At 37.4% G+C, this 26,111-nt stretch overlaps 2 protein-coding genes across 8 annotated transcripts; one reads left to right on the forward strand and one right to left on the reverse strand.

Annotated features, from left to right (window-relative positions):
* Positions 1 to 3,435: 3,435 nt before the first annotated feature.
* Positions 3,436 to 13,680, forward strand: METTL5 (methyltransferase 5, N6-adenosine). Of its 3 annotated transcripts, none has more exons than XM_019922973.3 (7): positions 3,436 to 3,857; positions 6,003 to 6,117; positions 6,504 to 6,685; positions 7,481 to 7,563; positions 11,486 to 11,537; positions 13,085 to 13,152; positions 13,579 to 13,680. In XM_019922973.3, the coding sequence occupies exons 1-7, from the start codon at positions 3,758 to 3,760 to the stop codon at positions 13,615 to 13,617; spliced, it is 639 nt and encodes a 212-aa protein (XP_019778532.1). In that variant the 5' UTR covers positions 3,436 to 3,757; the 3' UTR covers positions 13,618 to 13,680. The 3 variants fall into 3 exon arrangements, with proteins under 3 accessions (XP_019778532.1, XP_004313988.1, XP_019778534.1); XM_004313940.4 differs by having other exon boundaries at positions 3,438 to 3,857; positions 13,103 to 13,152; XM_019922975.3 differs by having other exon boundaries at positions 3,753 to 3,892.
* SSB (small RNA binding exonuclease protection factor La) lies at positions 13,354 to 23,328 on the reverse strand. Of its 5 annotated transcripts, none has more exons than XM_004313939.4 (12): positions 23,187 to 23,328; positions 21,397 to 21,471; positions 18,131 to 18,234; positions 17,866 to 18,040; positions 17,104 to 17,211; positions 16,912 to 17,012; positions 15,762 to 15,833; positions 15,392 to 15,434; positions 14,820 to 14,960; positions 14,345 to 14,531; positions 14,090 to 14,221; positions 13,354 to 13,769 (listed from the first exon to the last, which is right to left on the reverse strand). In XM_004313939.4, the coding sequence occupies exons 2-12, from the start codon at positions 21,460 to 21,462 to the stop codon at positions 13,678 to 13,680; spliced, it is 1,221 nt and encodes a 406-aa protein (XP_004313987.1). In that variant the 5' UTR covers positions 21,463 to 21,471; positions 23,187 to 23,328; the 3' UTR covers positions 13,354 to 13,677. The 5 variants fall into 5 exon arrangements, with proteins under 5 accessions (XP_004313987.1, XP_033715930.1, XP_019778528.1 ...); XM_033860039.2 differs by lacking the exon at positions 23,187 to 23,328 and adding an exon at positions 22,614 to 22,840; XM_019922969.3 differs by lacking the exon at positions 23,187 to 23,328 and adding an exon at positions 22,608 to 22,840.
* Positions 23,329 to 26,111: the final 2,783 nt, after the last annotated feature.

Raw genomic sequence — 26,111 nt, forward strand, 5'->3', positions numbered from 1 at the left:
CTAAGGAGCCCGTGAGCCGCAACTGAGACCCGGAACAACCAATTAATTAATTAACTATTAAAAAATAAAATAAAATCTATATGGAAAGGCAAAGGAATTAGAATAGCTAAAATACTTTATAAAAAGAAAAATAAGGACTTCTCTGGAAGTCCAGTGGTTGATACTTCGCCTTTCAGTGCAGGAGGTGCGGGTTTGATCCCTGGTTAGCGAGCTAAGATCCCACATGCCTCACAGCCAAAAAAAACAAAACACAAAACAGAAGCAATATTGTAACAAATTCAATAAAGACTTTCAAAAAATGGCCCATATCAAAAAAATCATCAAAAATTTTTTTAAAAAACAAGAAGAAAGTGGGAAGAATCAGCCTACCCAATTTCAAGGTGTATTATATAGCTTCAGTAATCAAGACTGTGTGGTATTGGAGGATGTACGAATACACGGAACAATGGAACAGACTAGAAAACCCGGAAATTGACCCAAACAAATACACTGAAATGAATTTTCACAAAGGTGCAAAAACAATAATGGAGAAAGTATAGCCCTTTAAACAAATGGTGCTGAAGCAAATGGACATTCATAGGGAAGGGAACAAAATCCTCTACCTAAACATGACACTTTATACAAAAAAATACCTCAAAATGGATTAAATAAAAAATGGAAAATTTACCAAGAAATAAAAACATAGGTGTAAATCTTTTTTAGTTCTGAGATTAGACAAAGAGTTCTTAGGCTTGACATCAAAAGCAGTATATGTGAGGGACTTCCCTGGTGGCGCAGTGGTTAAGAATCGACCTGACAATGCAGGGGACATGGGTTTGATCCCTGGTCCGTAAAGATCCCACATGCTGCGGAGCAATTAAGCCCACAACTACTGAGCCTGCACTCTAGAGCCTGTGAACCACAACTACTGAAGCCCATGTGCCTAAATCCCGTGCTCCGCAACAAGAGAAGCCACTGCAATGAGAAGCCTGCACACCGCAATGAAGAGTAGCCCTCGCACCGCAATGAAGAGTAGCCCTCGCTCACCACAACTAGAGAAAGCCTGCACGCAGCAACCAAGACCCAAGGCAGCCAAAAATTAATTAGTTAATTAATTTTCCAAAAAATCACTATATATGAAAAGAAAACTTGATAAATCGGACCTCACCAAAATTTAAAACTTTTGTTTTCCAAAAGATTCTAAGAAGTTAAAAGACAAGCTGCAAACTGAGAGAAATACTTGGAAACCACATATCTGACAAAGGTCTAGTATCTAGAATATATAAAGAAATCCCAAAACATAACATTAAAAAACAAAACAAAACAAAAACACACCAAACAATTCAACTAGAAAATGAGCAAAAGAAATGAACAGATATTTCACCAAAATGGATATACAGATGGCAAAGTACATAAAAAAATGTTCAACATTATTAGCCATTAAGGAAGTGGAAATTAAAACCACAATGAGATATCACCACATGTCTATCTGAATAGCTAAAATTAAAAATAGTAGTAACACCAAATGCTGGCTAGGATGCAGAGAAACTGGATCATTCATATATTACTGGTGGGAATGTAAAATGTTCTAGCCACTCTGGAAGACAGTTTGACAGTTTCTTGAAAAACTAAACATGCAATTACCATAGGGCAGTTGCACTGAGCAATTGCACTCCTAGGCATTTATCCCAGAGAAATGAAAACTTATGTTCACACAAAAATTGTACAGAAGTTTCCATAGCAACTTTATTTGTAATAGACAAAAAGCTGAGGCAACCCAGATATTCTTCAATATCTATCTTCTACCAGTTAAACAAACTGGTACATCCATACCATAGCAGTAAAAAGGAACAAACTATTGATACACACAACTTGGATCTCCAGAAAATTATGTTGAGTAAAAAAAAAAGCCAGTCCCAAAAGTTTATATACTGTATACTTCCATTTATATCAAATTCTTGAAATGACAAGATCCTAAAAATGGAGAATAGATTAGTAGTTGCTAGGAGTTAAACAGGGAGTGGGGGAGCTGGAGTGAAGTGGGTGTGGCTACAAAAGTGCAACATGAATGATCTTCAAGGTGATGGAAATGTTGTCTTGACTGTATTTGTCAATATACTGGTTGTGATACTGTACTACAGTTCTGCAAAATGTTATTGTTAGGGGAAACGGGGTAAAAGATACACAGGATCTCTGTGCTGTTTTTTACGATTATGTATGAATCTACAATTACCTCAAAAAAAAAAAAGAAGCCTTTGCCTCAGATGGGTCAACTGTCCTTCCATATACTCGGCTAGTCTGCATCATCCATCTAGCTCAAACTGCTCACTCTAGCTCCTTCCTCTCAACAGATACCACCACCACCAAACATTTACTGGGCATTTGTTATGTGACAAAGAACTTTATGTACTAACTTTATGCGCTAAGAACTTTACATGTACTAACTCGTTTAATCCTCATAACAAATAACTTTGAATTCTGTTTTTCATAGGACGTAGCAGCCTCAGACACCACTCTACTTCATCCTCATCCATCCACTCCTTTTTTTCCCCTTCCTTTGATAATGAAAAGAAGGGTCCATTCCCCAAATTAAAGGCAATCCTTTCACTTAAGCACTGGATCATTCCTTTTCAGGATCCTAACTCCATCCAATATCCTCTTTCTTGCGTTTTGAACCCCTGCCTTTCAACTACCTCTATTCTGTCTGAATTTAGGTATGTTCACAAATCCTTCTATCAGTTAAAAGATAAATAAATAAATAACTTCCCCCAACCTTACTAAGCATCAGCCATTCTCAGTCCTCTTAGCCACTTTTCTTAAGAATTGTTCCCATTTACTCTTTCTAATTCCTTAACTTCCATTTAGTTAACTTCCATTTAGTTCTCCAACCGCGACAACTCAGCTTCTGCTCCTACTCTATGAAAGCTTCTAACTTCTTTCCAGCATTTGACACCACTTCCCATTCCTTAATCTAAACTCTCTCTTGCTTGGGCTTCTCGGACATCACCAAGCTGTAAGAGCTGAGGTAAGTGACACAGTTGACCTAAAAAGAGGGAAACAAAGTAGGGCATGCGACTGGCAAAGAAAGCAAAGGCGAGTGGAGGTTGCTACTCTTTGAGAGGGAGCTTGGGAGACAGGAGGCAGAAAGGACCACAGTGGGCATTAAAACAAATCGACCGTGACTTTCACCCTCACCTTCACCCTCTTTCTCCCCACTTCCTTCAAGGACCTGACGATACTCAAGGAAACACTAGGCGGTAGTGGCCACGCGACAGGTGGCAGGGGCCGGCCCCTGCGGGGCGAGAAAGGCGGGCTTTCCTGCGGGTGCCGACCGCACCGCTGTGGAGGCGAAGGAAGCGCTCGGCTGCCGTCGGAACCCGTGCGCGGGGCCGCGGTTGCAGCTCGGCGTGGGGCCGCTAGATGGCGGACGCATGTGCGCGTGCGTGACGGCGCTTCCGGTCCCGGGCGAGGCGAGAGCAGCCAGTGGAAGGGCGGAGACGCGGCATGAGGAGCCCTCGGCGACTCCAGTCCAGTATCAGCGCGGGGTACCCTGGAGGCGGACCGAAGGCTGGTCGGGGACTCTGCCCACCGCTGGCGCGGGAAGGAGAGCGAGAACCGCCTGAGCCGGGTGTACCTTTCGCGCCCTGCGTTCCCAGCCTGGCCCTCAGCCCGCGGCCCTGAAAAAGGGGTGGGGGATCGGAGTTGGCGGGGAGATCCAGGTGAAGTAGGTTTCTCTGCAGATCCAGCGGCGTTAAACCCTGCGAACACTTTTTAAAACATGAAGCTTAAGGAACTAGAGAGTCGCCTGCAACAAGTGGATGGATTCGAAAAGCCCAAGCTCCTTCTAGAACAGTATCCAACCAGGCCGCACATTGCAGGTAGGGCGGCAGCTGACCATGCCCTTGTCTCGCAGGTTAGTCCTGTCTACCCATTCCATTGTGAAAATAGAACAGTTATTTGGATACAGAGAAAGTCTAGAGGAATTCTGCTCTAAGATTTCATGTTGCGTTAGAGAGGACTTCCTTGACATTGCACCTGAAAACATCCCAAGCACGAGGCACTCTATCGTTTTACTGTTTGTTTTTCTGCATACCCCTCAACACTGTCAGACACTTTTTAATGTGTTTGTTAATCTTATTACACTATTAACTCCTTGAGGACAAAAATGTGCTGGTCTTGTTCACACAATTCCCAGAGCCTAGAAGAGTTCCTGGTACCACTCAGGAGCTCAGTAAATACTTGCTAAATAAGGATCCATTTCCCGGTGTAACGAATTGCCAGTACGAGGATTCCTACGCGTTATACTCTGCCCTGGAAATGAATTACTAGAGTTGGTAGTGAAAGGACTGAGTTTTAACAAATCCATAATAGGTGCTATGTTAAAGATGAGGATGCATTTCAATTTTAACAAATGATCAGAGAATCAGCAGTGTTGCTTGATGTGAGAGATTGATACTGGAAGTAAAAGAACACAGGAAAAACCATTTATATTTAATAAACATATTACCAAAGTCATTGAGGGAGTCTTAGGAAAATTAATTTTGTTGGGAACATCTGCAAGGAGGAGTCCCCCTAACTTCAACATAGTTCTGTTTCTAAGCTGCCAAAGAAAGTCAAGGAAAAAGTATACCTGCACTTACATATTGTCATAATTCCAACCAAAATTCCAACCAAAAATTGCACAAAATTGTGTCTGAGGTAAGACCAGTTATCTCAATTTAGATAATGATTTCTTTAATGTCTTCTGGCTGCAGGGTTTCTTAGTGGAATCCTTTTTTTTTTTCCCCCCAAATAACAATCAGTTGTTTCAAAGCCAGTGTGTAATATACACATGGTTGTGCTAATTCTTTGAGATGCTAGCTTCAAAGTCACTAACACCTGCAGCAATAATCAGAACAGCACAGTCAGCCTGACACATCCCTGTAATTGTGTTTTTGATAAAACCTCTGGATCCTGGGGCATCAGTGATGGCCAGCAGCCCTTGGTGGGTTCAGATATCCACAGGGAGGTATCAGTGAAGTTACTCATGCTTAACCTTCAGTATAGCCCCAACCTTCGTGTATTTGAAAGATCCCTTTCTCATCTCAGCAGCTTCTCTTCTGCTCCTCAATAGTTCTCTTATCAGGTCTCATTAGTTGATACATGTGTCTGTAGATCATGAATATATATGTGTGAATATATGCGTCTAAAGGCTATATTGTGGATGTAGGTCTTTTCCTTTCCCATTCTAGCTTGAACTTACAGTACCTGTGTTATGGTGACAAACTTGCTGCAAAAAAAGTTCTGTTTTAATGTTAATGCTTGTTCAGTATTAGTGGTTCCCAGACTTACAGATTTCAAAGATCAGTAAAATTTCACAACAATTTTGGAAACTGACATAGGGTTCCCAGGTCTATATTTTGACAAGGAAAGATTTTTTTTTTTTGCGGTACACGGGCCTCTCACTGCTGTGGCCTCTCCCGTTGCGGAGCGCTCCAGACGTGCAGGCCCTTCGGCCATGGCTCACGGGCCCAGCCGCTCCGCGGCATTGTGGGATCTTCCCGGACCGGGGCATGAACCCGCGTCCCCTGCATCGGCAGGCAGACTCTCAACCACTGCGCCACCAGGGAAGTCCAAGGAAAGAAATTTTTTAAATCTATTTACTCTTACCATCCTTTCATAAAAGTGAAATTTCAACATCAAAGAAAAACTGATATATGTATATGTGTATGGCAATGTTTTGAACAGGTTGAGAAAAAATAAAACATTTTGACCTTATTTTTCTCATTTTACCTCAAAGTTTTGTCATTCTTGGCATTGTCAGCAGAGACTAGTTTGGTGGAACCACTGGTATGTGTTATTATCCTTACTACGTACCAAGTTATTATACCTTACTATTTTTTTAATAATCTGGAACACGATTTAGGGGAGGTCTAAATAATGAAAGATAAGAAATTGTTTTACAAAGAGTCATTTGCACAAATTGGATTTTGTTCATCAACTTGCCTACTTATTCCTTAATATGTTTTTTTTTGATCATTCAGCATGTATGCTCTATACAATTCATAACACATATGATGACATTGAAAATAAAGTGGTTGCAGATCTAGGATGTGGCTGTGGAGTGCTTAGCATCGGAACTGCAATGCTGGGAGCAGGGTATGTGGTCCAGTACATACTATTTGGGTATGGGATGGTTTTAATAAGAAGAGTAAATAAAATCAACTGACTTATATTTATGGGACTCTATAGTGTGAGATGAGAGGAGCAAGAATCTAATACTGAGTACATTTAGAATGGGCAGAACATCAAAACAAACTAAAAAAAAAAAAAAACAACAAAAAACAGTAACAGCAGAAGTCATATGCCCCTCTTTTATATGAACGCGAGTTTCCAACCCCTGACAGTTTGGGAAATCATGCTGTTAAAAGACAACACTCACTGTCACTTGGTCAGTTGGGTTAAAAAGGTACATGGTTTTGGTTTTGTTGTTGTTTTGACTGGGGAGCTTTAAGTAGTAGTCACTTTGTGTTTTATATTTATAGGTTGTGTGTTGGATTTGACATAGATGAAGATGCATTGGAAATATTTAATAGGAATGTAGAAGAGTTTGAGTTAACAAATGTTGACATGGTTCAGTGTGACGTGTGCTCATTATCTAACAGAATGTCCAAGTCATTTGATACAGTAATTATGAATCCTCCCTTTGGGACCAAAAATAATAAAGGTTAGTAATAAGAATCATGTGTACTGGTGTCTTTGTAGAAAAGCAAGTTTTAAAAACCATTTTCTCATTGATTGTTTGGGTTAAGTGATTTTATCACTGTTCATTAAATAAACCAATCTCTTACCTGTATAGTTATTACAGTTTGAATTTCAGTCTGTTTAATGCATGGCTAGGGAATTGAATTTTTCAATCTTTGTTTTCATAAGTTTGTGCTAAGTGAACAAATTTATCCACTTATTACTTATTCTTCATCTGCTTTCTAGAATGATTTACCTAACCCTTATGAATGAGTATGAATCCTATAAAGGCTTTTATATTTTTAGACCCTCTTTTTAATGTCTCAACATTTGAAGGTTTCAACATGTGTCCATCAGTAACAGTGATTCACTGTGGCTATTTATTTTATGTATTTTGGGGGCAAGGAGGGTAAGAAGTCAGTAAGAAGAGGAAAAGACACGCATAGTTTAAAAAGTCCTCCCTCCACCTGCCCCCACCATTCTGATTACTACTTTACTTGTTCGCTTCTGCCCTCTTTGAAAGTTGTTAATTTGGAATATAATATTAAAGGTTTTACTTTAGCCTTATTTAAATGGGACAGTATAATTCTGGTTTTATTCCATCAACCTTAAAAGATATTTAGATATCTTGGTTATTTGTACTCTGTCTTGTTACAGAATTTGAAATGGCTATTTTGGAGTTTGGAAAAAAATGTTTCTAAATACCTAGTATTCCTTTAAACTTCTATTTTGATAACAGGTATATAATGTAAATAGGGGCTTTTTCTACTCTTAACAGGGACAGATATGGCCTTTCTGAAGACTGCTTTGGAAATGGCAAGAACAGCAGTATATTCTTTACACAAATCCTCAACTAGAGAAGTAAGTTCAAATCATCATAATATTCTGTGTCATTTATTTTTAAATTCATGACAGTATTTTAAGGATTTACTGTGAATACTAAATACCAGGGTATCTAATTCTCCTGAACTTTTAAAACATCTGGCACTTAGAAAATAAATTTTCCCTTTAACTAGCTAGCATTTGTGATTAGCTTTATTTTGTCAAAGGTTTGTTCAGGCAGGAGCTGTTAACAGGAGAGTGATTATATAATTCAGGAATAGAGGAGTAGGTGTAACGGTGGTTCCAGTATGTCCTTGTTTGCCTGCGTAAGCCCTGGTTGGTGCATCCCCGTGTCCTGGTGTGGCCTGGTGTGCATAAGGGAGGCAAGGGTGGCCTGGTTTTTCAGAACACTGAGCCTGGGAGGCTAAACTGATCTGAGTTCAGAACCCACTTTTTCCATTGTTCTTCACTGTCAGCACATAACACATAAGGCTGTGTAGGATGTATTCCAGAAAATTGGGGGTGGGGCGGTACCTTTTTTTAGTGTCAGTTTAACATAGTGATCAAGAACACAGACTATAGAGCCAGCCTACCTAGATTCAAATCTGAACTCTGCTGCTTCCCAGCTGTCTTCTCTTGGTCAAGGTACTTGAGTTCATTTTCGTCACCTACCCTGTACTCACCTATACTCGCCTATACTCTTACATCATGAGGAACTAAGAGCACCTTATACTTTGCAGGGTTGGTGTGAGGATTAAATGAGTTAATATTTATAAAGCACTTAAATAGTGTCTGGCAATTGTCATGTTAGCTGTTATTTTAAATCAGACACGTATTAAGAGATTTTAAAGTAGTTTTGTAGGAAAAATATTTTATTTGTATAAATGCAGTGTACTTGAATTCAGTTGGAAACAAATTATGAATATATGGTAATCTAATAACCTTTAAAAATATAAAATTACATAGCTAAAAATATATACAGGCATACCTTGTTTTATTGCCATTTGCTTTATTGCATTGTGTAGATAATGCATTTTTTACAAATTGAAGGTTTGTGGCAACCCTGCATCAAGCAAGTCTGTCAGCACCATCTTTCCAATAGCATTTGCTCACTTTGTGTCTCTGTGTCATGTTTTGGTAATTCTTGCAGTATTCCCAACTTTTTTATTATATTTGTTATGGTGATCCATAATCTTTGATATTATTATAATTGTTTTGGCATTATTTAGCAATAAAGTATTGCACACTTAATAGACTATAGTATAGTGTAAACAGAACCTTTATATGCACTGGGAAACAAAAAATTCAGGTGACTCACTCTTGTGATATTCACTTTATTGCGGTGGTCTGGAACCAAACCTGTAATATCTCCGAGGTATGCCTGTATACTGTTAAACAATTAGTAGTGGTACCTGCAGGTAAGGAGCAGAACACAACATGACTTTACTGGTAAATAAATCCCCATTCAGTAAGTGAAAACAAACACCAGGAATTATTGGTATCTAAAAAGCCTGTGTTGAGGAAGTCCCCAAGATCATCTTCAGGTTTGATGATTCACAAGGAAGTCTCATAGGACTGAGCATATCATCATACTCTTGACTGGGATTTATTATAGCTAAAGGATACAGAGCAAAATTAGCAAAGGGAAAGGTGCATTGGTCACAGTCCAGGAGAAACCAGGTGCAAGCTTCTAGAGTTCTCTCCCAGTGAAGTCATACAGGATGCACTTAATTCTTCCAGCAAAGAAGTTTTGTGACAAGGCATGTGAAATGTTGTCACCCAGGGAAGGTCATTGGAATCTTGGTGCCAAGGGTGTTTATTGGGTACTCATCACATAGGCACCCCTGCCTGGCACATACCCAAATTCCAGACTCCCAGTAACAAAACAGGTACTCACCATAAACATTTTAAGCACAGTGAGCCACTATTATTAAGGGATGGGGAGTGGAAACTCTCCCAAAATCTAAGTTCCCATACTCTAGCCAAAGGCCAAACTTAACATGTAGACCTTTCTAAGGATAAGCAGTCAGGCCTGCTATGAACTCTTCTGCAGTTTGGCATAACATAAATTTTATATTACTGATATACAGTTCATGCAAACCAAGTAAAATATGCCAATAAAAAGTGCAGTTAAGCAGCAAAGTCTAATTAATTGAATGAATTCCTGTAGTCAAGAACTCCCATCTTCACTGTTTGGTATTGCCATGTTCCACCACCAGGAGGCAGCAGTATCAGCATTGTATTGGATCCGCTTAATAGAATTTTAAGCAAATATTTACTTGTCCATTTTTATTTTGGCAGTGTAGAAGTATTTCCATTAGCACAGCAACTAAATAATTTGAGAAATTAATCTGGTGTGTATTGTGCATACTGTGAAGGAGGTATGATAATGAATGAACTTCTAATACTAAGACAGTCCTTAGTTTATGCTGTAGATATATCTGCTCTAAGCTTTGTGATAATTTTGCTTGTTTTAAGTATTCTATATAACTAGTAACATTGTTATTGAAGCTAACCTCAGACCCCTTAACTGTAGACCGTTGTCTTTTAAAAGTGCTTGGCCCTCTATTCATAATAGAGGTGCATTTGATAGAATTTTTTGATAGAAATACTTAGGTAAAATATAAGCGTATCTTGGCAGATATGTTAATAATCTGGATGACTCTTACGGCTGTTGCCATATCTTCTTTCATTAGGCATTGTGAGAATTTAGTTCTTGGCTTATAGTTAAAGCAAAGTAGGTAGGCCAGGCACTGTTCTTTCAGTGTTTATCCCAAGCTTACCCCATTTATTCTTTGACATCTCTGCCAGAACCAACCACATTCCATTGTATAATCTAACATCTAAAACCTCTTTCACTAATCTTAGGGCTCAGATAGCAAAGAAATGTCATCATACTTTATTTCTCAAAAATTTACCAAGATCCTAGTATTCCATTAAATTACAATATTATTTGTATTAAAGTCTATATCCTTATACAGAAATTTTAGATCTCAAAGTAGGGGGAAAAATATGCCCAGAACTGGGATTATTTATTAAATTCAAGAACAGACTACAAGCACAAACATATTGTCAGTATTGTTTATGATGGAAATATTTGAACCTCAAACATAGGGATAATTGAGTATTTTATCAATCAGTTTGAGTACTGTGAACACTACCAACATGAACAAAATGCTTATACCAAATATTGCTATCTCTACTACAGTAGTTCTAGAAAATTATGCATAAAATTTACTTAGGGGATTATGGGCAACTTTTTTTTCCATTTTTATTAATGTTGGAGTGTTGTGTATATATTTTAATTCATAAAGCAATTTTTATAACAAATTAGTAATCAAAAATTTTATGAACTGGTTCAAAATTCTTAGACCTATAAATAGCTAACATTTAGTACTTGCTCTGTATGCCACCACAGTTCCAAGCACTTTTCACATTCTGCAACAATCTGATGAGATATCATTATCATCCTCATTTAACGGATGAGGGAACCTCTAAGGCACACAAAAAATGCGTAATTTGCTCAGGGTTACATAGCTAATAGAGCTTCAGTTCAAATGCAGGCTGTCTGGTTCCAGAAACCATGTCCTTAACCTCTGTACCATACTGCCACTGAATTGCTCATTGACATAGATCTCTGCTGAATGGTTTCTAGGATACCTGTATATATTGATGAAATAACGCTGCAGAAACCATGAGTACATTATTTACTTTGATGCACTTCTGAAATTATAGCTTTATTACTTGAATTTAATTATGTAATTTGGCTCAGATCATTAAATGGCTTGGTTTTGTATTTTCAAAATATTCATCCAGTTGAAAAAATTTTAATGAAAATTCTAATTAAAATTAAATTAAATTCTAATGAAATTTTAAAAGCTTGAAAATCAAGTATTAGTAAAAAGCAATTTTTAAAAAACTTTAAAGATCAGCTCACATTAACATGTTATTTTATGTTCAGCATATTCAAAAGAAAGCTGCAGAATGGAAAATCAAGATAGATATTATTGCAGGTAAGACAATTATGTTTCTTATAAACAAATCTCAACTCTAATTATCTAAGAAGGCCAACAGGCATTAGCCTAACCAGAATTTTTACATGTGCTGAGAAAAGATATTGTAGAACATGTATTTTAGTGTGGCAAAATGTGTGTGGTTGGTAGTGGGTTGGAAATGGAGTAAAGGCAGGGTATCAATGTTTGCCCAAGACTGTCCCAATTTATGCATTTTACTGAAAATTGTTAATGGCACCCAAGTATTTGTTCTTTCCAGGCTCAGACAGAACCTTATAATCATCACAGTGACTTAAGAGCTTGGGCTTAGAGTTTGTCAGGCCTTAGTTTGAAATTCATTCCTGGAAAATACCACCAGATTATGCCTGGATTACCCTTCTATTTCAACTTTCTAATTGTCCCTGGAGTCAAATAACATGAAGCTTTTAATTTTTTTAGTGGGGGATAGAATATCATCAGCCACATGATGTAAATCATGTTTGATACATTTTTATTAGTAAACTGGATAATATTCACAAACATCAAAATGGGAAAAGCATGTAACTAGAAGCTAACTATAATCCAAGTAATTCTGAAAAGCCTGAAATAAGAGTACAATAAGGGGGAAATTATTTTACACAATAATAAACTGACTGGATTAGTACTAATAGTGTTAACCACATAACTAGATCTATTGCCTTCATAATAATTAGTAATGTAATGTGTAAAAGTCTGTCTTCCTAGTATATTCAGTATTGTCACTCCTTACCTAGTTTAAGGTATTATAATATGCAACATGCAGACCTTAGAACAGTTCCAGTAGTAGCACACCAGGCCAGAGCCTTGCTACTCCAAGTGTGGTCCTCAGATGTGGACCATCAGCATCGACATCCCTTGGGAGCTTGTCAGACTTGAAGAATTTCAGGATGCATCCAGACCTACTGAATTATAATCTGCATTTGAACAGGATTTGATTTGATTTGAAGGTGATTTGATTGGACATTAAAAGTTGAAAGCTGTGATTTAGAGAGTTAGAATTTGTTGCAAAATATGAAGCATAGATAGGTAGACTTACTGCCATCCCTCTAAAGTTGATCAGTGCTAAGTTTTGAGAACCTACATTATCCTTTAGAAGAAAAGAATATGAAAAGTGGTTTTTCATTTGAGAGCTCAGTAGAAAATAATTAGCTACCTACTACCATTACTAAAATCCAAACCGGAAATTTTTAAAATAAGCATGGTTGTTGTGCAATTGGTAGCTATAGATTATTTAGGAAATTAAAAATAGGAAGATACGATCATATTTTCATGGGATACACTTTGACCACTTGTTAACCTTCTATACTCTTCCCCATAATCTCAAATTTTGATATAAAAAAATGACCAAAACAAATGCCAGGCTGTTTGCCATGGCTTATTGTGGGGATATATCAAATCAGTCCTGGATAAATTAAGTGACAGCTCTGAAATGTTTGGCTTATCAGCATTTAGTACTTCCTTAATTTTTTTCTTTCTTTTTTTTTAAGTCAAGGGCCGTAAATGTTTGGAAGTATAATTTTTACCCTTAGGTGGCTTTTGTTTTGTAGAGCTACGATATGACCTGCCGGCATCATACAAGTTTCATAAAAGAAAATCAGTAAGTCTCTTGATTCTAGTTTATCTACATTCAGTACTGAAAAACTTCACAGTAAGTAATTACTTCTAATGTTATCAAGTTGTTTGAGTGAATACAGAAAGCCAGCCTAGAAGATAAATACTTAACTCTGGGATGGGCCTATAACCACAACAGCCAATATGCTGGTTTAAGATAAATTCTCAAATACTTTGGGCACAAAAATAAAAAATAAACTAATTTTATTTTTATGCAGTATACATTTTATTACTTTGTACTAATACATTCTCATATTACAAAGGCAATTTAGTGGAAGGATGTTTCTTTTGATATTTGAATAATCTGAAAGAACACAAACAGAATTATACATAAAAAAATACTCATTTTGATAACAATAACAACCACAAAAAAAGACAAGTTAAACAACAAAAAAATTTTCCTTTCTTACAGGTGGACATTGAAGTGGACCTAATTCGGTTTTCTTTTTAAAAGCCTCCAGAGACAAAAGCAGCTTAAAATCTAATTAAAATGAATAAAAAATTTACTAAATTACTGGTCTCCGGCACCATTTTCTGTTTTCTGTTGTTTTGATGCAGGTTCTTCTTCTTTGTCTGTTTCTTCTCTTGCTCTTTTCTCTGGTCCTATTCAATGACAATTAATTTTCATTAACTTCACTGTAAGCATTGCTCTATTTTAATACTAAGCATAACTATAAAAAATAATTGTTTAAACAGATTAGCAACAACTTTCCTACACCAATGAGAAAACGCTTTTCCTTTAGTACGGACCTGGCTCTCTAAACTTAGCTTCCCAACATCTTTGTTTTCCACATGTAAAATAGCATAACCAGGGTCAATCACAATCTGAGAACATCACTTACACAGAAGTTGTAAAACCACATTGCTGTTCTCTCCCACAAATAATTTCTCATCAAAGTACCAAAGGACTTTAAAAAACTTACTAGATGCATCATTTTCATCATGTTCATCATCACTGTCAAATTTAGTTTTCTTGCCCTGAAACTGTACTTTTCCTTTAGCAGACCCAATCTGGGCAGCTTTATTTCCCTTTCCTTTTCCTTTAAATCTGCGACCTGTAGAGACAAAATTGAGAAATCCGTAATGTTTTAAACCTCTCATCAATGTCTTTTACCACCAATTAAAATTTTTACCCAAGCAAATGAGTTAAATAGTCAAAGAAAATCAGAATTAATGACCTTTTGACTTCCATTTGTTTAGGGATTCTTGTTGATCTTCTATTATTTTTTTCAATGCTTCTTTTTCCACATCTCCTTCTAGTACTTCCCAGGTGACCTCTTTGTTCCTTAATTGTAGGTTACCATTATTTGCATCTTTTGCTTTATCCAGTGCTTCCTTAGCTTTTTCTTTAAACAGAATTATTCCCTACACCAAAGACAGAAAACAAAGGCCAGGGAATTTTACTGAACATCAGGAAGTTATTAAAAAACTTGAAGTCACTAATTCCAACAGTTATTTATAGCACAATTCAGAAAATATCAGACATCACATCCAGTTACAGCAATAATAAAACAAAGTAAATGACCAAGTAGAAACTATTTTCATAAACATACTAACAAAAAATTGCTTTCTTCTACTAATGTCATCTTCTAAAAGATAAGTTTCTATGAATTTTTAAACTGAGTGGTTAAAAGCATATGAATATTTCCAAACCTCTTTGGCTCCTCTGACAAAGTCTATCCATTTTATTTCACCATGATTTGAGAAAAGGATATGCAAATCTTCTCTACACGTCTGATCATCTAAGTCCCCCGAGAATTTCAGCAAGCAGCCAATCTTTTCTTCTAGAGATTTCTATAAAAATATATAAGGTGGTAAGTTTCTTAAAAGCAACCACAAACCAGAAATGGCATATACCTCCCTCTCCCTCTCTCTATACATACATACATACATACATATATATATATATATATATACACACATACAAGGAATAAACTAGAAACTAAAATGCTATTTTGAAGTAGTATAAGTTTAAATAGTTTAAGTAGTTGGTGCATTTTCCTTTATCATCCTTTGTTCTACAATGGCTTCTGATTTTAACTTCTCCAGCAAATAATAGTTATTATATAAATCTTACTGCGCTGAATAATAATTTTAGGCAATATTTGGCTAATACTTCAGTGCTATGACAACTGTACACTTGCTTACATATGTTCTTTAAAAAGTCCCCAGGTTTTTTATTCTCCTAAATTTGAATTACAGATTTCTTAGTAATATATACGTACCATTTCAGCATTTTCTGCTAACTTTTGTTTTTCTTCTTGCTCTCTACAAGTAAAAATATCATTAGAACGTTTCCATTTACTTCATGTATGAGAAAATTAAACCCTGATAAAGTTAACCTTAAGCATGATGACTAAACTACTTAATAACCAAAGCCAGTCCTTAGGCTTTCTGACTGTCTGATGCTAGAGTGCAACGCAATGTGGCCCCAAGATTATCAAGGCAGCTTAAGACCTCAATGTTTTATTAGCAAAAGAAAGGCCTACTGTACTCATTTCAGAGCTCATCATCAGCCTCACTTCCCAGAACCAATAATTTTATCTGTCAAAGCTTTAAGGAACTAAAATGTTATGATTAGCTCAACATACTTACTGTTTAGCTCGTAATTTAGCTTCGATTTTATTTTGCTTTCTTTCTTCATTTTTTTTTGCAAAGTAATCTTCCCTGAAGGACACAAAATATAAAGGCTAATAAGTTCATGAGAACAAAGAGGACTGCAAATTACACTGAATGATTTAAGACATCGCACAAGAATGAATGTTACATTCTCAACAAAATTACCTATAAGTTCAAAATACATTAAGGAAGTCACTCTTATTTTTTAAAATAACAGCTTTACTAAGAAAGAATTCACATGCCATAAAATTCATTCTTTTAAAGCATATAATTCAATGACTTTTAGTATATTAAGAATTGTACATCATCACTACTAATGAATTTCAGAACATTTTCATCACCACAAAAAAGAAACCCTATATTCGCTAAGAATCTCATGCTGATTTTCATTTTTCATGTATAGAAAAAAGAAAGTATACCAAAAGTTACGCAACTACTTTGCTTCATAGTTTTTTAGTGTTAATTTCACAAAAGCAAAAATTCTGAAATCCCTGAGACCCAAGAATAAGAGCAATTATGAAAATCACAAGTTAAAAAAATCTTTCTGAGAGTTTAACACTGACAGCATGATTTATCACTGTGCATCTCTAAGTCCATCAGATTTAGTATACAGCATTTAGAAGACTGTGCAATGCAAAAGTAGGGGATTATGGCCCTACAACCATATCATGAAAATGTCCTGGTTTGTCCTAATTTTTAGACACACAGGTGCGCACACACACACACCAAGAATGTGATTCAAATCTCTATTAAATAATCCTTTGTACTGTATAAAAATACAGGCATATATAGATTACGAGAATAGATAAAAAAATTGTACAGTGATTTATTCTCTAACCACACCAAAAGCTCAGATTTTATCATCAAGCCTAACTATAAGTTTCACATGCAAAATAAGTACTAAAACTTAACCTCCCTTATTACGTGCTTGAAAAGGTCCTAACACTTCCTTACAGTCTCAAAGGACTAGTAGTTCCAGTGAGCAAACTTCAAGCATTTCTCAAAGGATGCCTAAGGATACTAAAAATACTGGTCTTACTGTAGGGAATGTTATGCTATACTCCTTACCCCAGTGTGTCAATTCCAGACAACTAAGTGGCCAAAAAAAAAAATCAAGTTGACTTACTTGAAAAGTATTAGCAGGTCTGTGTCTTTGTACTTCTGGCCAGTGGTCTCAACAAACTTCTTAGCAGATTCAATGGTATCAAATACAGCAAATATTGATCCCTATTAGAAGTGGAAGAAAAGTTGGGGTTTTTTTAGTTACATCCCAAGTATTTTTCTACTAGAAAATGTCTGTTACATCATACAACCATACCTTAAATGCTTTGTGCAATGTTCTTCTCATCTGAATATTTAGTACCTGACCTTTATCTTCCAACCATTCTTTTATGTCATCAAGGGTTGCATCAATTGGGAAGCCTTTCTGTGAAGAGTAGGAAGAAATGTACAAATGACAACTCAAGTAAACGATTTGTCAGAAATTCTGATTTATTTTGTCTTGAAATGAAGCGAGGATATATATATCTCTCTTTCTCTGTCTCTTAAATGTTTAATAGCTCTGGTTAAGAGCCATTGTTGACCAGTGCAATAGAAATGACTCGTTTATCTGGGATTCACTTCAAAATAATCCAGATAGGCCAAAGATAAAACAAGATTAATCACGTTAGTAACTGTTGAAGTTGGATAATGGTACATTATATATTCAATCTACTTCTGTATGTCTGAATTTTTGCAGAATAAAAAAATCTACTTAAAAATTAATGTGCTAAAGAAAACAGCTAACAAGTTTAGCTGTTGATAAGTAAGAACAGTTGATGTGCACTGGGTACTTACAATATGTATGTCAAAGATTTTGTCCAATGTTATATGGGTTTTTTCATTTAATTCTCGCAACAGTTCTATAAGGTAAAAAATATTATCCCCATTTATGAAGATAAAGCTTACAGAGGCTAAGAATATTGCCCAAGGATATACAGTAAGTGGTGAAGCTATGATTCCTGAGCCCTTATTCTTATCCACCCTATGTGCTTTTTAAATAAATTTAAGATATAATTAAATGCATTAAAGGCCCACTTACAATATAAACAGATCTGTTTTTTACATCATTTTTATACTCATCAGTCACTTCAGGGAGGGGTTTGCTTGGAGATCTTCTAATTTTAGTTTTATCTTCACTTATTTCCATAAGTTCTGCCTTTGATTTGCTCAATGCTTCTACTATTACATTAAAGTCTGTTGTTAGACGGTTTAACCTGCAAAAAAATATATATAAAAGCATTGTATAACTTAGTAGTAGCACTTGCTGTTAGCAGAAAATCTTATAATTTAAAAAAGGTCTTTACCTATTAAATTTTATCATTATCTCCAAAGGTACCCAGCCTTCATCCAGTTTGATCTGTTCCTTTAAAAATTTGTCGCGTGGCAAATTGAAGTCACCAAAATAATACTGCAAGATAATTACAGTATATTGCAGAGCACTGTATAATATTGAGTATAAAAAATTACCACTACATCACCAAGTCCTAGTCTTAAAAATACATGTAAAAACTTAACTGGTGGGACTTCCCTGGTGGTCAGTGGGTAAGACTCCATGCTCCCCATGCAGGGGGCCCAGGTTCAATCCCTGGTCGGGGAACTAGATCCCACAGGTATGCCACAACTAAGAAGTCCCCATGCCACAACTAAGACCTGGCACAGCCAAAATAAATAAATATTAAAAAAAAAAACAAACCTGGCAATAAACATTTTCTCTTAAATACACTGTAATATTTATAATACATATTAACAGAAAGATAAAACTAAAAATAATTATTGAAACAATATATTTAGCAGATGTGACAACAGATTAGAAAGCCTTAAAACAAAAACATATTTAAGGATTTGGTATATGAAAAGCCTCTTATTTCAAGTCAGTGTGGAAAGAACAGATTGTTAAATTTAAGAAACTAGAATAATCTGATTAATCACTCTAATTTTTAAAAAAATAGAAAAATTTAAAAGTTAAAAAATTAGGTAAGCTGGGACGAAGTGAGAGTGGCATGGACATATATACACTACCAAACGTAAAATAGCTAGCTAGTGGGAAGCAGCTGCATAGCACAGGGAGATCAGCTCGGTGCTTTGTGACCACCTAGAGGGGTGGGATAGGGAGGGTGGGAGGGAGACGCAAGAGGGAGGGGATATGGGGATATATGTATAGCTGATTCACTTTGTTATACAGCAGAAACTAACACACCATTGTAAAGCAATTATACTCCAATAAAGAGGTTAAAAAAAAATTGGGTGAGTATTTCCCTAATTTAAGCACAGAGGCACTCTTCCTTAGTATAAAAACAAAGAAAAAAGTATACATGAAAAGACTCAGATGTGACTACTTGGAATGCCAAAAGTAGCATAAAAAGTAAAAGATAAACACAAAAGCTTATTAATACTTCTTATAAATCAACAAAGAAGAAAAAAAACCTCTGAAAACCCTAATAGAAAAATGAGTAAAGGACACTTTTGTTTTGGCCACACCACACTGCATGCAGGATCTTAGTTCCCCAACCAGGGATGGAACCCGTGCCCTCTGCATTGGAAGCATGGAGTCTTAACCACTTGTTTGCCAGGGAAGTCCCAGTAAAGGACATTTTTTTTTAGTTACTAAAAATAAAAATATACTATAAACATTAAAAAGTTCAAGCTCACTATTAACCAAATAAATGCAATTTAAAGCAATGAAAAGCATTTAGCCAAAACTCTAAAGACAAGAATACCCAGTATTGGCCTGAACACAGAAATGGTCATGCAGGTAGAGATGTTAACTGGCAGTAAGTATCAAAAATCAAAAGTTCTTGGGGCTTCCCTGGTGGCACAGAGGTTGAGAGTACGTCTGCCGATGCAGGGGATGCGGGTTCGTGCCCCGGTCTGGGAGGATCCCACATGCCGCGGAGCGGCTGGTCTCGTGAGCCATGGCCACTGAGCCTGCGCGTCCGGAGCCTGTGCTCCGCAACGGGAGAGGCCACAATAGTGAGAGGCCCGCGTACCACAAAAAAAAAAAAAAAAAAAAAATCAAAAGTTCTGGGGGCTTCCTTCCAGTGGTTGAGAGTCCGCCTGCCGATGCAGGGGACACGGGTTCGTGCCCCGGTCTGGGAGGATCCCACATGCCGCGGAGCGGCTGGGCCCGTGAGCCATGGCCGCTGAGCTGCGCATCCGGAGCCTGTGCTCCGCAACGGGAGAGGCCACAACAGTGAGAGGCCCGCATACCACAAAAAAAAAAACCATCAAAAGTTCTAAAAAAACATGTATAACCCTTGAGGCAGTACATCTCCCTCTAGGAATTTTATCTTAGAGAAATCAATAAACATGTTTAGTAACATTTATATATAAAGATATTCATCGTAGAATTACTACAGCTAAAAAATTGGATATGTCCTACATATCAAATAGGGGATGGTGTAAATTACTGATGATACAAAACTACTCCCCCATAATGCATCCTATGTTTGGTGGGGGGAAAAGGGAAAAAATTATGTTACTGTGAGCACTGACCAATTTGTGAAAAGGTATTTATCAGGCTTTTAACCTTGATTACCTCAAGAGGATGAGATTTGAGAGGTGGCAGGTTGTGGGACATTAACTTTTTCTATATACAGTTTTCTTCACAATTATAAAGAAATTAATAAAAAAAAGCTGTAACACAGGAAATTTAAAATAACAGAGAAGTGCAACTTTGAAAAAGTTCTGAGTTGCAAAAAAACACCAAACAATATGATCTGAAGTTCCTCATTAAGAATATAAAACATAAATTAAGAGATAATTTCCCATGTAGCCATTACTGATACTGTAAAGCACCAACTTAAATACAATACCTAAATTCAAAAAAAATGTTAAGAGAAAACAGATACTCTTAAAAGTTACAATAGCTGAGACTTCCCTGGTAGTCCAGTGGTTAAGACTTCGTCTTTCAATGTAGGGGCTGCAGGTTCCAGCTAAGATCCCACATGCCTCACGGACAAAAAACCAAAACATAAAACAGAATATTGTAACAAATTCAATAAAGACTTTAAAAATGGTCACATCAAAAAAAAAAAAAAAAAACAAAAAACACCACCAAAAAAAAAAAAAAACCCAAAAAACAAACAAAAAAACACCTTTAAAAAGTTACAATGGCTGAGAACACCTAATTGGGCAGGAAAAACTACTAGGACCTGCAAGAATAAAGTGCTATTTAACAGGGAAGGCATTTTACAAAGGATTTTAAAAATTATTTTACTATGTGCTAGGCACTATTCCAAATGTTTTACATTTTGTGAACTAATGTAATCCTCACAACCACCTTATGAGGAGGGTACACTATTATCCTCGCTTTACAGACTAGGAGAAAAAAGTTAACTAACACTATAGTGTTACCTTTTGAAATGTCTTTGTTCTTGAGTTTCAGAAACAGGCTCCACCAATATAAAACTGTATACTACTGTATGTTTATCTAACTCCAAGAATCAAAGACAAACCAAAAGTTCAATAGGTCAATATACTGAAATTAAATGGTCTATCTGTATTTTTTTTGAGGCCCTAAATTTCCTCTCAAAGAGCCTGGTTTTGCAGTGTAATACCACAGGAATCATACCTCTATTTGATGACAGATTTTGGCCTCCAGAGCAGCCATTTTTTCATTATCACCATTTTCTGCCATTCTGGCTATCTGTAAAATTTCCCAAATTGGCATAAAAAAATTATTTACTTTTTACGTAAAACTCAAGACCATTAAAAGAATGTTCTAAAATTATCAATATCCCACTGTTTTCCTAAAAATCAGTAATTTTTAATTTCATGGGTTCAATTTCTCTACTCAATTCTCAAAGTTCAACAAAAGAAAACTTTGAAATTAGTGATGAAAATCTATGGATAATCCACACCCCTTCCAGTAAATAACTGTTCCACCTTCTATAACAAAGTGAGTGGTTATCTTCATTTAGCTGATCTAGAAAGCTTTGAGGGAAAAAACTCCATTCAACCACTTACCAATCATTACCAGGTTTAAGTAGATCATCATCTATCAGTATATTACTGTGGATCTCAGTCTTGTTTGGTGTGGGCCGAATTTCGTTTAAAATTAGTCATAGCTGACTTACCAAAAACTTGTTATCAACAAGATTACGTATCAAAACTTTAAGGTAAAAAAAATTCAAACACTACATACAGTCAGGGTTAGATTAAATAAATGCTAATGATAAGGAACATAGGAAAATGATCATTTGAGAACCTGAGGACACTAATACAACATTAAACTGGGCATATGCCTACTAATTTACTAATACAATGGTTAACCTTACAGCCAGTTTCCTGTTTCACATCCCTGACAATAGCATTGTAGGAAAAAATAAAGCTGTGAAGTTGGTTTGCTAGGGATAACAGTCTCCTGACTTCAAATTACTTGCTTCTAGTGCTCCATTAAAACCATCCAAACACCGTGTACAACAGTATATTTAAAAGAATTCACCAAGGATATCTGCCATTAATTAACTCTAGCGATGAACTATGACTGGTACACTTCTTGGAGGCATGGCTTTACAATTTGTAATTGCTATGCAATACAACCTGGATGCACACTGGAAGCTCTCCTATGGTGCAACATCTCACTACAAAATTTGGCCAATCTTACGCTTTGGCTGCCGATCATAATTCCTAAGTTATTACTGTGATCTAGGGCCCCCTATAAAACAAAGGGTGAGATAAAAGACCTATTTAGTCTTTGTAAGACTTCTTTGGCCTACCCAATTTTGGAACTTCATGAGATACTTTCTCAGAATGTACATACAACTAGAAGTGAAATATTACCCTCACTTTCCAATTTCGCTCAGAAGCCTTGATGTGAGTGAATGAGGACCTTTAAAACCCAAGAGAGTGACGCCAGGGGAACACCTGCGGCCCCGATTCCCCGGCCTCCAATCTGTCCCACACGATCCAAGGAACACTTCGGCGTTTAACCCACGTCGACCTCTCCAGAAACGTACACAGTCTGACAGAAACATCCGCTTTCGGCGACAGTGGAAAGCGGTGGAGGTACGAAACCTTAAAGACGCAGTGGGGATGCGGGCAGCCTGGGTCCAAAGAACCCGCCACAGCCCGTCCCAAAGCAACCCCTCGGTCGCCTGTGCCCCAACCACGTGCGGGGGAACCCTAGCTCCTGTGAGGAACGCAGAGGCCAGCTCCCCACCTCGCGGCTGCCCGCGCCCCTCACTCCCCAGCCCAGCGCGCCGCCTCCGGCTGCGGCCCACGAGGCGCTCGCCCCGAACGCGAGGAAGGCGAGGAGCGCACGCAACCAGCGTGAAGCAGCAAGGAAAGGGAACGCGCCGTCGCGCACCACGCAAAGCAGACCCTTTTGTACCTTCTTTTTAGCCACCTGGAGTTGCTCACCTTTAAGTTCCCGGTCCCACAGAGACGCGCCACAGGGTCACTAACAGCCACAGCGACCTCTCCTATCCCTAGCGCCGCCAGCTTGCCCAACGCGCCTAAAGAAGATGGGGGTTGTCCCGGCAACCCTTGCGGCCAGGGTGGGCGGGGCTTCGGGCGGGCCCGAGCCGGCTCCGCGCTCTGAGCATGCGCTGTTGCCGCGGGCTCCCAAGGCCGGAGAAGTCCCGCCCTCAGTTCGAGGAGTTTGGGTTAAAATGGCCAGCGGGACCTTGGAGGATATTAGGTTAAATATTTAAGTATTTCTGGACAGAACTTGTATTTCCAGCCCTTCCTTAGGCTGTCCAGTCACATGAAGTAGTTGACTTTTTTCAGATTATACTTTTTAAAAAATTGTTTTAATTATCCGTAATAGTTCCCCCTCAAAAAAATGACAAGTAAAATTTTAAAAAAGTGAAAAATTCATGGAATCTTAGAGTTGAGAAAACAATACAGTAGATCGTTTAAGAGCTGGAACTCTGAGGACTTCCCTGGCGGTCCAGTGATTAAGACTCTGCGCTCCCACTGCAGGGGGCACGCGGTTGGATCCCTGGTCCAGGTAAGATCCCGCACGATCCGCAGCCCCGCCAAAAAAAAAAAAAAAAAGAGCTGGAATTCTGAAACCAGACTGCCTGCATTCAAATAACGGCTCTCCAGTTTACAGGCTGTGCGATCTTGGGCAAGTTACTCAACTTCTCTATCCCTCACATATAAAATTGGGCCAATGCTAAATATCTTATACCTCGTACCGTTGTCGTGAGCATTAAATGTGATACAACATATGTACCTTGCTGGGAACTGTGCGTGGCATATAGGAAGAGGAGCAGCATATATTAATTTAAAACAAACAAAAAACGTCATTTAAAAAAACTGAAAGGCCATCTAGTGCAGAAGCCTGTTGGTCTGCTAGAGCCGCCTTCTTTTTTTTTTTAATCTTAGTTCCCCCACCAGGGATTGAATCCCAGGCCAACGGCAGTGAAAGCGCGGAGTCTTAACCACTGGACCGCCAGGGAATTCCCAAGAGCCCTTTTCTATTAGTATACTTTTTGCACAATAGTTTTAGTCACTTAAAGGAGTTTTTTCTTGTGGTGAGGCAATCTTTTATTTTCCCCTGAGTTTTCTTGAAAATTTAAAATGGTATTGGTGAAATAGCCTATTAAGTGATTTCAGAGTTTTTTGGCAGTCCCAAAACAGATCAAATGAATTTATTTGGAAAAAAATTCAGTTATAGGTTCAGTCCAGACATAACGTTAAGCCAATGAGAAAAAATTAATAGAGGTATGCTGAGGTAGTTTAAATTCAAATGAATCATGTTCTCTTTTATCCACTCAACAAATATTTATCTAGTCTCTACTTTGTACCAAACAAAATAAAAACTTAATTCACTTTTTGATCAAGTCAGTGAGAATATAGGTATTTAACAGGGCAAGTCATATGCATGTCAGCATATGCCCACTCAGCTGTTCAGCATAGTATTTACTACATGCCTACTAATGTCCTGGTGTGGAGCTTGGCGGTGGGAATGAGAAGACCCAGACTCTGCCTAGAGACAGTGACACCTAAACAAATGACCCTGCTCCTTTTATGCCTGCACAATGTCTGGGTAGAACCGCAGATACAATCTGTTACCAGAAACCACTTACTGCAAAACATTTAGTGTTCCTGTCAGGTCCCTGATCCTTTACTTTCTCTTTCTTTTCTTCTCCTTTTCTTTCTCTGTCTCTGTCTCTATCTCTGTCTCTGTCTCTGTCTCTCTTCTAGGAGCCAAGCTCCATGCAGCCACCACTGTTTAGGGAAAATGGATTGCTGGCTGCATACCAGGAAGGTTCTTTTTTCAGATGAAGCATCCAGAAGACTCTCTCTCATGCTGATGTCCATCTCTTTAACAACATAACTTTGTAGGATAATATACTAAAAGACCTTCTCTTTGAGTGTAGATTTAGTAGAACTATTTTAGAGAGCAACTTGGTAATGTCTGCTAAAGTTTATGGTATGCATAGCTGATGGCCCCAAAGTCTACTCCTAAAAGTATATTCTAGGGAAATTTTTACATCTGTGCATAAGAAGACATGTTCAAGAATATTCATAGCAGCATAGTAGATAAATGTAAAGAATTGGAAATCCATTAAATGTCCATCAAAAAAGAATGGGTAACTAAATTGTGGTGTAATTAAACAATGAAATAATAAACTATACAATGATGAAAACAAATAAACCAAAACTGCATGCATTAACACTGATGAAATTCACAAACATGATGCTGAGTAAAAAAAAAAAAAAAGTTTTAGAAGAAATATAAGTAGCACCCCTAACCATTGTGGCAGTGAAAAATCCCCTTACATTTCTAAATACTAAGAGATGGTTATTGCTTTTCTCCTGCCCTTCCTCCAACATTAAGAACAATTAGTCAGGATAATGGCATTATTCTAGATTAGTTAAACATTTAGTTTGAAATACTTGTTAGCCATTCAGGTAGAGATGTCAAGTGGACAGTTGGTAAATGAGTTTGGAACTTAGGGGAGAAGTCAGGGTTGGAGATACAAATTTTGGAGTTATTAGCATATAGAAGACATTTAAAGCCATGGCATTAGATGAGCTCTCCTAGAGAGAGTACAGCCAGTGAAGATAAGAGGGCCCAAGACTGAACCCTCTAGCATTCCAACTTTTTGGATACTGGATAAAGGAAGAGAAGCATGTACAGGAACTAGAATAAGCACAGCCTGAGAGGTACCAGGAAAATATGGTGCCATAGAAACTAAAGGGGGAGGATGTTTCAAGGAAGAAATAATCAACTAAGTAAATTCTTCTGAGAAGGGTTGCAGCCTGACCAATTTTGTCATTATGGCAGAGACTGTTACTTATCCCCAGTATTGGCTCTCCCCTTCCTCTATA

The sequence above is a fragment of the Tursiops truncatus genome, chromosome 7 (assembly GCF_011762595.2).
Source record: "Tursiops truncatus isolate mTurTru1 chromosome 7, mTurTru1.mat.Y, whole genome shotgun sequence".
Taxonomy (NCBI): Eukaryota; Metazoa; Chordata; class Mammalia; order Artiodactyla; family Delphinidae; genus Tursiops; species Tursiops truncatus.